Source organism: Podarcis melisellensis, assembly GCF_964234715.1.
Source record: "Podarcis melisellensis genome assembly, chromosome: 12".
NCBI classification, from domain to species: Eukaryota; Metazoa; Chordata; class Lepidosauria; order Squamata; family Lacertidae; genus Podarcis; species Podarcis melisellensis.
In genome coordinates this window covers 52553729-52570110 of record NC_138544.1, presented here as the reverse complement: position 1 = coordinate 52570110, position 16382 = coordinate 52553729, and the positions used below count along the sequence as shown (strand labels likewise).

At 42.1% G+C, this 16382-nt stretch overlaps 1 protein-coding gene and 1 long non-coding RNA gene across 2 annotated transcripts in view; both read left to right on the top strand.

Annotated features, from left to right (window-relative positions):
- Nucleotides 1–16382, top strand: part of CTDSPL (CTD small phosphatase like) — a 67954-nt gene that overhangs the window by 39003 nt on the left and 12569 nt on the right. Inside the window, exons 2-5 of the mRNA XM_081882679.1 lie at nucleotides 3522–3676; nucleotides 7498–7530; nucleotides 10609–10710; nucleotides 13331–13387. Of these exons, the coding sequence (XP_081738805.1) occupies nucleotides 3522–3676; nucleotides 7498–7530; nucleotides 10609–10710; nucleotides 13331–13387 (347 nt within the window). The remainder of the gene's footprint in view (nucleotides 1–3521; nucleotides 3677–7497; nucleotides 7531–10608; nucleotides 10711–13330; nucleotides 13388–16382) is intronic.
- On the top strand, nucleotides 7544–8207 carry LOC309353462. Its single transcript, XR_014161876.1, has 2 exons — nucleotides 7544–8022; nucleotides 8077–8207. It is a non-coding gene; the product is annotated as an uncharacterized lncRNA (long non-coding RNA).

Below are 16382 nucleotides of genomic sequence, written 5' to 3'. Positions count from 1 at the left end.
AGATCTAGAGGGGTTCATTTCAGGCCAGACCTGGTCATAGAATCATAGAATTGGAGGAGACCACAAGGGCCATCGAGTCCAACCCCCTGCCAAGCAGGAAACACCACCAGAGCACTCCTGACATATGGCTGTCAAGCCTCTGCTTAAAGACCTCCAAAGAAGGAGACTCCACCACACTCCTTGGCAGCAAATTCCACTGTCGAACAGCTCTTACTGTCAGGAAGTTCTTCCTAATGTTTAGGTGGAATCTTCTTTCTTGTAGTTTGGATCCATTGCTCCGTGTCCGCTTCTCTGGAGCAGCAGAAAACAACCTTTCTCCCTCCTCTATGTGACATCCTTTTATATATTTGAACATGGCTATCATATCCTGTAGGGCAAAACTGTGAGCTGAGCTTGCTTTGAGAACCTTTACTCATAAATGTTTGTTAGGGGTTTCTCTATATAAATGACATCAAGTGGTTCAGGAAGTAATGGAAGGAAATGGTGAATAAGCTATATTTAATCTGCCACAAAATAGCATTATTAGTACTATGCACATACTGGCTAGTCTGATGGTTGCATCGGTTACTCACCTCCTTAGTCAGCAATAACGATGCTAAAACTTCTGCAACCAGAAAGTTGCAACTAAAGCTGTTGAAGGTGCAAAGAGGTTTAAGATGCTTGAGCTGAGAAACATTGGAGAAGGGGAATATTTTGTATTGTACAGGGCAATGCTATTCAGTATTTTCTTTAAATCAGACTTGTGCTTTGCCTCTATCTTAGGCAACAAGAAATTGCCTGCAGGCAGGTGCATGAATTCCATGTCCTTGAGCAAGGAGATCGGCAGAAGAGGGACATCCTAGCGTAGAAACCAGACAGGCTTCAGGGGGAATTCTCCAGCCTTCCTCTGACAGCTTCCAGCAGGCCAGTCACTCCTGTGAGTTTATGTTGGGTGGCCATCCATCATGGATGCTTTAGTTGAGATTCCTGCATTGCTGGGTGTTGGACTAGATGACCCTCTGGGTCCCTTCCAACCCACAGTTCTGTGATTTTATGTAAAAGGCTGCATGAATCCTTCTAAGTGTTCTCCAAGAACACAAATTAGTAGTCACACCTGGTACGTTTGGCTGATCCACACACACACCGAGTTTGTAGTGAAGTGCAGATAGAGAGTGTTTAGGGTTATTCTGCAGGAATAGTGAAGCAAATGTAAAACTGTTGCTGTGAATGCCTGGATCTAGGTCATTCAGTATGTTCCTGTAGGGCATTGCCACATTTTAGCTAAATGTAGGTAGGTGCTGACAAAGTGGGACCACACTGTAGCCTGGATAAGGGTCTTGATTGCTTGCCATGCTAGCAGCGCACCTCCCTGTTGCACCGTTGTACTAGTGCAGGAAGTGAGCACCATGTTGTCCACTAGAGCCACTCGATACCCAGTCATATGCTCTGGCATGGGAACTCAGCTGAGGTACAGCGGTCTATAAAATGTGGATCCAAATAGGTGGCTAAAATGTTTTAAGATTACGTTTTGGGCTTGTCTGACGCACTGCAGGCTCTACAAGAGGCTACATGAGCCAACAGAGGGACCTGTGAAGCATCTTGTACCTTAACGGTGTGTGGGGAGAGAGAACAGCATTGCAAAAGGGGAAATACGTCTTAACTTTTAAGGAAAACTGCAGAATCAGGACAGGGGGCGCTCTTCCGTGAATGACAGATCTTGCATGTAGTCATAGGGAATGAAAATTAATCGCCTTCTGTCTCAACCCATAGTCAAATTCACAAATACCTAGCACCAAAGCCCCTGGAACAATTTGTCTACAATTTGACAGGGTTTTTCTTCTTCTGCCCAGGATGACTTCTCTGGCGCCTCCATTTTTAGACCAATTGTCCACAAACACGAAGGGAGAGTAAGTGATCCCCCCAAAAAAATTATTACTGCCGCCCTGGCAAGAATCTACAGCTATCCTTCTGAAATTTGAGGTCTGGATCCTCAGAAGGAGTAATCTGCCTGCAAATTTCATCCGGTTCTGCCCCAAAATGAAAGTTATAACCTTTTTATTTTTTGAAAAAACAAAGTCATGTTTTAGAGACATCCAAGAAAACAGCTCCTGATCCAGTTGATCCATTTTGAAGGGACTAATATATCTGCTGATTTCATCAAATTATGTGAACTGGGGGAAATGTTAGAGAGTGAGTGAGTGAGTGAGTGAGTGAGTGTGTGTTTAAATTTCCCAATAGTGAATTTTGGGGAGAGGGGAGCAAAGTGGATTCAGACACCCCAGCTGAACTGGAAAGCTTCGAATTTGGCCTGAACCAAATCAGGCTATTTTACCAAGTGCCAAATGGGGAAGCTGAGCTGAATTTTGTGGCCTCTACCCACCGCTACTACATAGTGCTTGTGCTATCCTGATTTTTTTGGGGGGGGGTTCCATGCACAGCTGACCCTTTTGCCCAAGCACTATCACAGAAGGCCTTTGAAAAAACCTTTCATTTCAGAAGCAGCTTGCTATGGGGCATAAGGTCCTGCTGTTTGTAGGAACACATTCCCCCCCCCCCAACCATTTCGGGCTTGCATCGCTGGTTCCCCACTTACTTAAATCCTAGCTGTCACAACTTAATTACATATACAGATCACATCCAAGGCCTGAGCTGTGTCCTGAAATGAACTTTTGAACAGGTGCTTTTGACAGCCTTTGAAATGCACGTGTCAGCAATTTGTTTGGTTGTTTTGTTTGGTGTTTTTTTCTGAAGGGCCGCAGAGGCACAGATGCCTTTCAACATCTGCTGTGCCTACTCAAAGGTCCTGCCCAAATGGGTCGTAGATAGAACATTCTCTTCCCTCCTGTATTGTTTGTCATAGTGCCATGGCAATTGTTTCTTTATTGCATAAGAAATCAAAGAACTGCTTCACGCATTATTCTCTTGCTTGTTAAATATAAAGTGTGAATGTGATGGGTGTCAGTGTTTGCTTCAGCATAATGTGTAGCTTTGCTGTAAAAAGCCATGCGCTGAGACACACAGCTTAGCAAAATTCTGTCCGGTATATTTCTCCGGTATAACCTGGCACTGCTGTCTTGACACCAAACAGCCTTGAATAAAAGAAGCAACAATGCTTCCTGGCATAACTCAAAAGAAGATGATTAGAAATAAGGCTTTCACCTTCAACATTATGATGTTACTTTAAAAGTAGCATGAACACATCTTTCCGCAGGGCCTGCAAGACAGAGCTGTTCCACCAGGTCTTTGGTCAGGGCGCAGCCTGACCCCCTCCTCTGGCAATCTGCACAGAATTTTGCTTGATGGTTGCCATTAATTTGATTTTAATTTGTTTTTAATTAATTTTATAATGAATATTTTTAGAAAGTTGAACTATTTTGATTGATGTTAGCCTCCCTGAGCCCAGCTTCGGCTGGGGAGGGCAGGATATAAATAAAATTTATTATTATTTTTTATTATTAACACATATAAGATAACTGACCCGTTTTTTCAAGAGCCTAGGAAGCTGTTACACACCTGGCTTCAAATGTTGCTTTTCTTTACAGTGTCCCAATGTAATCTCAGTTTGAAGAAGCAGAGGAGTCGAAGCATCTTTAGCACTTTGTTCTGCTGCTTTCGTGACTACAATGTCGAGCCACCATCTACCAACAGCACCAGTGTCCTTCCTCCATTGGTGGAAGAAAATGGCGGACTTCAGAAGGTTGGCATCTTCTTGCTAACTTTTGCTTTTTGGATTAAACCTTCCGTTAAAAGTTGTGTGCGGCTGGATATCCTGCATTATCATTTGGAAACCACTGAGCTGCAACCATGACTACAAGTTTCTGAGGAGTGGGGGAAATGTTGCAAAGTATGGCAGTTGATGAAACCATTTCCCTCCCCCCCCCCCCATTTGAAACATAATAAGTCATTTGCAGGCTGCCACAGCTGTTGAAGAAAACAATATCACTATCAATTGCATGGCAAACCTAGCCTCTAGATGAAATGTCTGTGGTCTGGTTCAGGTTCACACTGCCCAATCAGCAAATAGGTTTCATGATCAGGAAGCACCCTGCTTCCTCCTTTCCTTCCTCAGTTTGCTGCAGTAGGTTTTTGTGATGTCACGCAGCCTTAACCAAGGATTTCTTCCCAGCCACGGCTTGCTAGCTAGTATTTCCCTTAATGAATTGTGATGAGAAGATGGAACAGTGTTGTTCCATTGCTGCACACAGCGTGGTGCTCTCTCTGACTTTCCTTCAAATCACAACATGCAAACACGCTTCAGAGGCCCAGCTCGTGGATGCCTCCATATATTTCTTTCCACTTGGCGGTTGTGCAACTCAGCTGGATGACAGAGCACTGCAGTTGCTTTCTAGTTAGTGCAGCACTCTGCTATCTGAGTCTGTTGCTCTCAGTGGTGGAGCCGTGCCATCTTTAAATCATCACAGGCAACCTAGCAACTACCAAATTACCAAACAGGGCTAAGCCTGCTGTGGATGTGCTAACTTAATATTCTCTCCCCCCACCCTTTCCATTTTCCTTCTAAACTATTCCCAGTTGATACTTAGCTCCACATACTAATTCAGGTCTGGAGTTTAAAGAGGAGCCTAGGAATTCCATGGCAGCCGTTTGTGGAAATGGAAATGATAAGTGCATGCAGGTGCATGCTCTTGGGTGCAAGGGCAGAATGTGGTTGTGGGTTGTTTTGCATCACAGCTCCTGCCTTTTAACTGATCTCTTTTCTGCTATGCTGGGCAGAAAAACGTGGCCATGTTGACTGTTTGGGAGGGAGGGGGGGACAGAGCTGATCCAACAGTCTTTTTCTAGTAATTATGAGAAGAAGCAAAATGTGACTTTGCCTTTTCCCATATTCTTCATGAAATTGTGGTGAAAATTCAAGAAGATTGAACTGACGACACTTAGCAAGCTGTCGGGCTGACAAACGTTTTAAATAGAACTCACTTGAGGGTATCTTTTCACACTAGAATAGAATGAAAATTTCCTGGCATTCGGTGTGACAGCAAACTAGCTTGAGCAGTTGTTGTATGAAGCCATCCTCTAATGGGGGGGGGTCACCAAAATTTTGGAGCATATTGCAAGCTAATGAAATTGTTAGTACCACATACACTGCAGGCAAGCACGTGCCACATCTTGTTCTATTATTTTGAATCAGAATGCTTCCTTCGAGCCTAATTTCAGTAGGTAAAGGTGTGGGTACCAGGGAAGGCCTCTTTGGTGATTCTTGCTCTAATGCTGGAATCCTACCCAACTCTGAACCACCAAGCCAAATGCATCCCACCAGCAATGTATTGTAGCTTGTCATGGGATTGACTAGAGGTCTCCATGAACAGAAGACACATTGGGCCGCTTGTGGACCCCAAGTTGTGCTTGCCTGCTGCAAATAGTTGCAGCCTCATGGCTACGCTGATAATTTAAAACAGGCAGTTTAATGACCGTGTTCAGATAACTCAAACGAATCTCGTGGATTTCCTAGTTTTGAATTAATACTAATACAACCTGATTGTAGGTGTTCAGTGATTGTGTAATTGAATAGATAACCGTGGGTAAAACCGGAGACTGAACAGTAGTTTAAATAGAATAAAGTCAATTTTATGTTGAGGGTAATAATTAAAAGAATAGTTAAATTCTGAGTTGGAAGTGTAATGACAAAATCATCAAAGAAGATGGTGTTTAAGCTGCAGGTTCCTACATACTCTACCTCTTAAATGAAAAGGCCTATTTAGACTACTTGGGAATTTAACAATTATTCCTTTGGGAATTAATATGAAAATTCCACTTGAGCTGCAATCCTATACCCACTTGTTTGTGAGCAAGTGCCATTGAGCTCAGTGGGACTTACTTCTGAGAGTAAACACATATAGGGCTGCCTTCTTAGGCTCTGTAGAAGAATATCTGTGTTGGTTCTTGCCAGCGAGAGAACTGATGGTTATTTCAGAAACACCATTGTCAGCAGCAACTTCCATAGATTGCCTAGTCCAGTGAAGTATAATCTTTCCATATATGAATTTACAGAAATCAGAGCTTGTCTCATAGACACAAAGCATTGCACTGGAGTAACTTCCAGTGCATCAGATTCTCTCTCTTCCTCTGGATCAACAAATCTATACCCTAAAACTGGGAAAAATGTAGAACAGTGCTATGACAGCTGTGCTTGTCTCTCTTCTTCTGCCTGTAAGCCCTTTAAGGTAGGAGGACAGGGAGGTCCAGTTTGTCACCCTGCTTGCTTGGGTGGACCTGGTATATTAAATGGAGAGTGGCAGGACCACACAACAGATGTAGACTGTTGATTCAGGGTGACAGTCTTCAGCCGTCAAACTAGGGCATTGCTAATCTCTGAGAAGGTAATGTCGGATTTGCAGCGAAACATCGAAAACGTATTTTCCTTGTGTCTTCCTTGCTTCAAGGCAGCGGCAACAAAGATATGAAACAAATTTAAGAGGAAGGAAATTGGAAGCGGGTGGAATAAGATTCTGACATAACCACAGTGACTTCAGTTGCTCAGAAAATAAATTAATAACTCATTGGCATTGACACAACTGGAAGCTTTACGAAAAGTGGAAGGGGGTTAAAGTTATTTTTAAAAATAGACATTATGACAAAGTGAAGGAAGTGTGGTTCACCAAGGCTTAGCCCCGAGGCTTAGGAAAGCGTTCGTGTTATTTATTTTATCTTATTTGTTAGACTTATGTGCTGCCCTTCATCATTAGATGTCAGGGCAGTTAGAGTGCATACAGAGTGCCTTTTCTTAAACCTTGAACCAGCCACTACACATCAGGAATCAGAAGAAGCAGTTTCCAAGCTCACATAGGCTGGCCTCTCAGCACCTCTCATATCAAAAATTCTATTAAAGGGGGGGGGACTTGTCCTGTGTTTCCGATTCAAAGGATACTTTGGCACAATTTATATAGTCCCAATTCACCAAGCCCTGCTTCTAGACAAGCAGAAGGGCTCTTGTTCAACTCATGAGAACAAATGGATGTCAGAAAGCATGAGCGTCCGTTGGTTTTTCCAGTGAATGCTTTGTGTTTATAGTGCAACACTAAAATAATTCTGAGTGGTAGAATTTGTAAAAGTTTGAAAGTGCACCCACCCACACATGACAAGCTAGCCTGTCCTCTGTGTTTGAAAATATGGTAATTATTCTGAACACTAATTTTGGTTACTATTTTACCTGGGGATTTAAATCTTGGGGATTTAAATACTTCAGTACTGACTGAGCCCCTATGCATTTTCACTATTTACGAGTATTTTTTGCAAATTTCTTTCAAACAATACTGTGGAGAATATAGGAATTGACAACTAGGGACCCACCTTTCTTACAAATTCTTCTGTTCTATTAACTGGTAATTTTAGTTGCCATAGTTCTAGATCCTTTTTATTCTTCTGGTTTCTTAAGCAACTTTTTGAGTTTCTGTTGGAATGGTTTGAGTACTAAATCTGATACTTCCACTTATTTGTATGTTCTTCTCTTTTGAAATACCTTACTCTGACAGTGACCTTTTTTTCCCCTCCTTTCCCATTCAGGGTGACCAGATGCAGGTCATTCCCATACCAAGTGTATGTATTTTTATTCTTTTTCTTTTCTATTTTTGAATTTTCTTAATTTGGGGTTGGTTTAATCATTTATCTCTTGTGTTGAGTCTAGATTGATGTGGGGTTTTTTTGTTGCATGCTGTAGGACCTTTCTTTTATACTAACTGATAAGATGATGAAGTAGCAGTAGCTGGTGAATACAAATCATATTAACGGGAACCAAATGAAACATATAAAGGTCTTCAATCTGTCTTGAGCCATTCACTAAACCTTTGTCATTACACACTTTTTAAAAAATGGTTATTGCACAACAAACAGCATCAATTAACCCACAAGGTAACAACATATAATGGATGTCCAATTTCTAGCACTGTGTACAGGCCTCCCTCGTGGCCAAGTGTAAAGGAAATTTCAGCTTCTCTTTTTATTTTTTTTTATTTTTATTTTTCTAGAGTTATAAGTGCCCATAACTACCTTAGCCTTATTGGACCAGAAGAGAATTGTTCCACATTCTTGGTGTTCCTTTAATCCATTTCCCAGTGGGCTTTAGAGTTGCACCGTAGATTTAAGGATTCTTCTGTCCAGTGAATTTTTTGTCACCTGTATCAAGTACCTTCACATCTCTTTTTTCTGCCCATGGCAGCCAAATTGTGCTGGCACCCACAGCACTTTTATCACAATACTGGCACCTTTTTTAAAAACCCCAAAGTGCTTATATCACTTTAACATGCATGACTTGTCCCAAAGAATCCTAGGAACAGTAGTTTATTAAGAGTGCTGGGAATTGTAGCTCTGTAAGAGGGGTCTCCTGACATCCCTTAGCACCCTTAACAAACTACATTTCCCATGATTCTTCAGGTGAAGCCATGGCTATTAAAGTGGTATAAAGGTAAAGGGACCCCTGACCATTAGGTCCAGTCATGACCGACTCTGGGGTTGCAGCGGTCATCTCGCTTTATTGGCCGAGGGACCCGGCATACAGCTTCCGGGTCATGTGGCCAGCATGACTAAGCTGCTTCTGGCAAACCAGAGCAGCACATGGAAATGCCGTTTACCTTCCCGCCGGAGTGGTACCTATTTATCTACTTGCACTTTGACGTGCTTTCGAACTGCTAGGTTGGCAGGAGCTGGGACCAAACAATGGGAGCTCACCCCGTCGCAGGGATTCGAACCGCCGAGCTTCTGATTGGCAAGCCCTAGGCTCTGTGGTTTAACCCACAGTGCCACCCGCGTCCCTTAACCCACCCGCGTCCCTTAAGTGGTATAAGCATGCTTTAAATGCATGGTGTGAATGTGACCTTGGTGGCTATAGAAAATTGCTTACCCCACAGTAGCATGCAGCCAAAGCTGCCTATAGCGACCAGCTATGTGTCAAATTCCTACCACATCCCAACTACCTCACATTTCTGATCAGTTTACAGGTGCGTAGTAGAAATCCCACTACCAGCAGCCCTGTTGTTGCAGCACAATAAAAGGATCTCCATTTTCAGCTATCTGGCTACACACAGAGACTTAAAATAAACACCCGGCAAAAGATAAGCCACCCCATGCAGTTCCGCAATAGCCTTATTCAGCGGCCTGGCTTTTATTGTGTTGTGTGTTACATTGCAGTGACCGCCAGAACAAAAGGCTATTCATGTCCAAAGTACATTTACAAACACTTGGTGGCCACCAGGCAATGAAGGCCTTCCAGTGTAGATAAATATTATGTACATACTGGTTGAAATCTGATTCTGTTATGAATCAGCCATTTGTGTGACTGCTTCTAGTCTGTTATCAATCGGAGGCCTTAATCTGCTACCCGTGCAGGTACTTTCCATGTGCTTAAGGGGAGTTAGTTATGGTTGGCAGGGACTCAGTACCTTGGCTCATTTGGGGGGTGAGGGAAGGGGGAGTGTTTGTCATCTTCCAGTTAGTTGAGGAAATGCTATCTGATTTGGCCATACCAGATTTCTGCGGGATTTGTTCATCAGCATAAAAATCACCACTTCATGGGAGGGGAAGAGTGGGCAAAGCTACTGTCGAAAGATGCAGTAACAGCAAAACGATTGCCAAGAGAGAGGGAGGAGGGATCATGCTGCCAATCACCTCTTTAGAGCATCAGTTACCTCTGGCTCTCATACACACATATCCTGAGAAGTTGGGAGAGGACTGTTCATGAAGGGTTTTGCCCATGTTTCAACTGTGTGTTTGTGTCAAAACAAAAAAAATTCCTTCCAGTAGCACCTTAAAGACCAACTAAGTTAGTTCTTGGTATGAGCTTTCGTGTGCATGCACACGAAAGCTCATACCAAGAACTAACTTAGTTGGTCTTTAAGGTGCTACTGGAAGGAATTTTTTTTGTTTTGACTATGGCAGACCAACATGGCTACCTATCTGTGTTTTTTGTGTGTGAGAGAGAAAGAGACAGAGAAGCCAAACAATGGGATCATTTAATCGTCTGTGAAACTACAATACCTTGACAGTGCTTTTCCTGTCCCATGTTGAATTGAGGAGCCATCACACTCTGACCATAGAGTAGTAGAATCACTTGAGCTATAGGGAGATCTACTGTGGAGCTCAGCTTTGGGTTTCTTAAGAAAAAAAATTAAAAGTGGGATTACACTAGGTTTCATGAAGAATCGTTTCTCTCATTGCATTCTTGTTAGTTGGTTATGAACTTTAGCTACTGGTTGCTGTGGAAGAGATTGTGATGGGTGGATTATTCCTGAAGATCTCATCCTCCTTCAGAATTGAGATTCTCTTCATTCTCATTGTTTATGAACAGGATTTTTTGTAGCAACACTGAAAGCCACACACTAACTACACAAATCAATGTTTTCCATCTGCTGCACTTCCCAAAGACCTAAATGCATAACAAGAGCCCTGTTGAATTAGGCCAAAGGCCCAACTAGTCCAGCACCCTGTTGTCACATTGGCCAGCTAGATGCCTATGGGAAGCCCAGAAAAAGAACCTGAGCACAACACCGCTCTCCTCACTTGTGTTTCCCATCGACGGCCCCCAACATGTCCGTGTCACTCATCAGTGCTAATTACTACTGTAACAACTTCTCTGAGGATACGTTTCTAACGATGCTTGGTCTTCCTGTGTCTTCCATTCAGTCACCAGCTAAATACCTCCTGCCAGAAATGACAATATCTGATTATGGAAAGAAATGTGTGGTCATTGATCTAGATGAAACACTGGTGCACAGTTCATTTAAGGTATGTATGCTATATAGTATCCTTTGTGATAGGCTGGTAGATGCATGTTATAGGCCATAACTGTCTGAAGAAACACACACACACGTCCTACAATGGAGCCTACTCCTACCTCTCCCCAACCCACAATAGTTGAAATATTAAGTGTTGGGATCCAATGCTGGATGCATCTGTTTTGGAAAAGGGAGCACATGTCTTACCGCATTTAGTGATGATATAGATGTATGACTAACCATGGCAGAGAGAGAGCTTCCACATAGCCTCAAAACTTGGTGCCTTTCAGTGAAGCCACCTCACACAATGAGCTCCAAGTGATGAGAAGCCAGTGAGAATGCGCATGTGAAGCCCGTAGGCTTTCTAGTAAGGGAAAACTTCTGTAAAGAAACACTGCATTCCTTTGTAAGGCAGAGAAGAGTTGAATGTTCCTCAGCTAGCTCTGCAGCCGTTTCCAGGAGTGCTGGCATAGGAACGAGGTTTGCCCTGATCCATGTTTTGTCTCTCGACCATCCATACCTGGCCATCCATACCTGGCATTTTATGATGGCACCAAGACTTTGTTTCCTAGATATTCTGTCTGATAAAGGGCTGCTGTGCAGGATAGTGGAATGAGAAGCTTCATAATGGAGGCTTTAACTATTAACAAATCCCTGGGGGTCTTGAAAATAGATATAGGTGTGTGTTCTAGTATTTCAGTTTTCGTTTAAGTCTCCCATTTTGAACAGGCACTGTGTTTAAGTACTCGTGATGCTAACTGCTTTATTTTGTGCATGTACTTCAGCAAATAGATTATATACCCTCAGTCCCCATCTTAACTCTCTCATCGTCTCCTAGACTCAGACTGTGTGTGTGCACAAAGTGACCACCTTATTAGTTCGTTTCACCTCATGCATATTTTGAAGTTGCCTGTTGCTCAGAAAAACGTATGCTCAGTAAAACAGCCTCCATAAATTTTGCCTTGGCTTGGCAGCCAATCATTGTTTCCAGGAGCTAGTGCGATTATCTCACATCCTCTAAATTCAGCCTGTCTCTTTTGTACCTTGCTTTAATACTTTGGAGATGAGGTAAACAACAGTTTGTCACCAGTGTTACAATAAACGGCATGGCTGCCGTCCAGCAAGAGGTCATGTGACATGCTTTTGGGAGAGCAAGCCATCTTGGTATAACATTTTTGACAGTCATTTAAAAAGGCTGCCACCTCAGAATTTGGGTGGGGGAATAGCACTTCTGAATGATCTTCTATGTTTAAAAAAAACAAAACACTCCCTACAGCAGGGTACATGGTGGAATAAATTTCTCCCACATCTGCTAGGGTCTTATTTGCAGTGATCTTTTAAAAAAAAATGTAGGAAAGCATTCAAAAATAGGATTCTCCCACATGCAATCTGAAATGGAGCAGTAAACCTAATTTTGTTGCTATTTGTAGATCAGGCCTGAAAATGCATAGCCTTTGCCCATTAAACATGGACACACCTCCTTTCAAAATGTTTGCAACATGTTCTGAGTCCTTGGTAAAGGGAAAGCCAACTTATTTTCTTAACACATGGCCCAGGAAAAGGTGGTGCAGTCCTCTCTTCCTGCTGGTGGTGTTAGTTGTTAGGACTGAAGTTCCTGCTTCTTTCCCCCTTTTGGAAAGAGAGTGCATCACCAAGGTCCCCTCATTTCCTCTGCATTATTAACCAACATTAACCAAGGCTGCTACTTTCCCCACTAACTGATCTGTGAACACGGATGTCAGAGAAATTCAGGAAAAATGGAAACAGGAGTGAAAAATGACCATTTTTGCTTTTTTCGTGCTATGTCCTGAATGGAAATCAATCCAGTGGCTTTGGCTGGGGAGAGCGGGATATAAATAAATTATTATTATTATTATTATTATTATTATTATTATTATTATTATTATTACTTTCAGTCCACAAATGATTACGTTCTACCACTCTGTTTGCCTTCTGTTTCCTTTGCGTTTAAATGAATGGGGTAGAACAGCATAACGAATCATAATTTATGTAATAAGTTACATAGTTTCAACGCAGCAGACAAGTAACTTAGTTTTTGGTGGAAAGCGAACTGCAGCGGAAGGGGGACGGCGCCGCATGTCATGAATACAAAGCAGAACAGAAAATGATGCCTTCTTCCATCCTTGCTGCAGGGGCCATTCTCAGTTTTGCTCAGACGAAGGGAAGGTTTCCCACCCTGCCCCTTCACGCAGCAGGCTGAAACCCTTTTCTCAAAAGCAGGCCTGCTTGAGAGGAAGATCTGCTGCCTGCTCTACCTGCTGGCTCTGTTTGTGGAAGCCAAGCAAACTCCCCCTCCCCCCGCCGCCTGTATGAGCACATGAATGAAAGCATCCTCCGACACCCATAGTTTCCATATTGCAAGAGCTGAAAGCGCAAATGTGTTTGTGCAATAGATTTGGGTTTGTGTGTAAATATGTGAACAGGATAATTTTCGGCAGTTGTTCCGAAGGAGTTTTCTGTGCCGGTTGTCGTCAAGGTTTTGCAGGCTTCGACAGGAGCTGTGCTGTCCCTCCCAGTATGTTTCCCTGGAGCATGTGCGGGGAACTTACGATAGTACAGACTGTTCATGTTTTCTCAAACTGATTTTATTTTCACTTTTACCCCCCTAGCCAATTAGCAATGCAGATTTCATTGTTCCCGTTGAAATTGATGGAACTATACATCAGGTGAGCATCACTGTTTTCTATTCACAATTTCACTGGTTTTGGGTGTGCTGGTATTCCCTTGCAGCTTTTCATGTCTGGGTGGGTAGCTATTGCTGGGACATTGTCTTTCCCTCTTTATTTTACTTTTGAGAATTTCAGAAATCTTTTCCCATCATCAAGAGACACATAGTGATCCCATAGAGTAAACCTGCACTCAGGAAGGGGGAGGAAATACAGTGTGCCTTGGTTTACAAACTTAATCCGTTCCGGAAGTCCGTTCTTAAACCAAAGCGTTCTTAAACCAAGGCGTGCTTTCCCATAGCAGCGGAGGACTCAATTTACAAATGGAACACACTCAACAGGAAGCAAAACATGTTCTGCTTCCAAGGCAAAGTTCACAAACCAAAACACCTACTTCTGGGTTTGCAGCATTCTTAATCCAAGTTGTTCATAAACTAAGCTGTTCTTTAACCAAGGTACCACTGTAGCTGTCCTGTCAGGATAGAAAATCATATAAAAGATCCCCTTGTCTCAAAAGACCAGGAAATGATGGAGCATCTTTTAACTGCAACTATAACTGGAGAAAAATAAATGCTCCAAAACTAGGTGGTTGGATGACAGGGGTTTGAGAAGTGGCCCAAATGATAAAACTTGAGTAACATAGTAAAGGAAGACAGGCAGTTTGACAACTGGAAATGGAGTCTTCTTTATTATGTATTGGTGTTAACAAGACACCAGAATATGCTCATCAGTACATATTATTGAGGACATTGTAAAAGTGTGTATAGAAACTAGACCCTTTGTCAAATAAGTTTATAAAGTGTTCGCATGTGTGTGTGGCTACATGTTGTGATTTTCCTCTCCTGTTCCATTAAAAAGCCAATAATTGAATGCCTATGTAAAGACAACATTGTCAAATTGAAAGAAAAGAATGGATATGTATTCACCCTGGAGTTCTTCCCTACCAGTTGGGCATCTAAAGAAAGGTGTCAGATTATGAAAGGATGGAGTTTGAGAACTAATTGACACATTAAAAATAGCATGTCACTGGGGCCAGATGGCATTCACTTGAAAGTCTTTGCACTCGGATTTGAAATGGCTGAACTGTTAACTAGAATATGTAAGTTATCACTAGAACTGCAGAGGAAAGGGGATCTTGTGTGTGTATATACAAGGTGAAAGGGTAGGCAAGAAAAGATTGCCCAATCAGTAACAAATTGTTCGTGCGCGCTCAGAGCACATTGTTGCTGCATGATCTCGTTAAGAACTTTGAACACAGACTTGTTCACATAACTGATTCACTTGACTAGAAAACTTCTGCCTTTTCCCCATCTAGTTGATAAAACTGGTTTCTCTAATGTATCCACCTAAATAGAATGGGTTAAGGTACGGCCATGGTTCTCAAAGAGTGTGGCAGGAAAGGATGGCAAGTGTGAGAAGATTCAAAGACAATCAAATAAACCAACATTTCAGTGTAGTATAGCGCATATATATATATATGAAATTTGCAGAATGTGGATAGATATGGAACAGGGATTTTCAACTCTGACAAATATGAAATATCAGAAAATAGAAAGGCTTCTTTGTGTTGATGAGGATATAAGACTGTGTTTGTCTCCAATTAGACCTAATATAAATGAGATTACCCGGCAAATGCAAGCTTGCCCCTCTCATTGAGTTTGTATACATACTTAAGGTACATATATAAGAGGCTCGTTTCTAATTATTTGGGAATGATTCATGTTCTTATGTAGCTGCACTGTTTTCTTCTTTCTGGATGTCCCATGATCATATTCTAAAGTAGTTGTGTTGTTATGTTACAAATCAAGCACTGCTGGAAGTTGTTTCTTTTTGTTTTACCGTCGCAATGTATTTCTTGTCGATAACAAAATTCAGTGTGGCGTGAACAATTTTTTATTATGAAAGTGTTGCCCAGAGAAAAGCCAGTAGGAAAACTTCCACTAAAATGGCTTGCTTGTTACATTCTTGTTTAAATTGGTTTTATTGGAAACTGTTATATTTTATAAACACATTTTGTTGTTCAGCAGGATAAAAATGTTTTTCCAGTATGTATCCACACCATTCATTTAGTCAGTTGTATTTATGAAATTTGCCCTTTCTCCCAAAGCAGTGCAGGGAACCAGTTCTCTCGCTACAGACTTAAAAGGGGTGGAACATTCATTCTTTTATCCAAAGGAGCCCTGGGAATGGCAGCTCTGTGAGGAGACCTGAAGTTCTCTTAACCATCTGATCCTTCATTGCCATGACAGTTAAACAGATTTAAAACTAATATATATTTGTTGTTGTAACAGGACCTGGGTCACTTGCCACCCACAAATTCCAATCTTTATTTATCAGTTCTCTCTGCCTAATCAGCCTCACGTCCCAAGGTAGCGCTTTCCAAAGATAAGAAGTGTAAAACTTATGGGTTAGAAATGTAAATTGCCAGAATAGAAGAAGAATCTTTTTTTTCATGTGGGACAATTTTCTCTCTTCCCCGCCCCCTCCCAAAAAAGAGAACAAGATGATCACGATCCTGTATTGTCCTCCACTACAGACAGGGTGATCCTTCAGCAGTTTTGCAGGTGCTGCCTACAGTATTTGCCCATCTGAATAACAAAGCATCTTCTGCAGTTGCTCAGTAAATTTCTATTCCAGTCCCATGACCACTTGGCACTGCTTTCTGCCTTCAGAGTGCTGTGTCGCTGCCCAGCAGGCCTACCTACATTAGCATGGAGAAGGACTGAGGAGTGCATTAAAATGTGTCTTAAGAAACATCTAAGGCCTCCTTTCTTTGCGCAGAGAATCGCTGCTGTTTGAAAAGAGTTGGGGTTTTCCCCCAGTTATGAAGTTCTGATTTGAAGGGTGTTTGCGATGAGTTAAATTGCATTTCACAATATAAACCGTTGTACCACTAAATAATGATTGGAGAGAGCTGTATTTTCTCGAACACAGAAGTCATTCTCCATCCTCTGTCCAGGATGATCGGGGAGGGGAGCTCAAACAAATGTAGAAC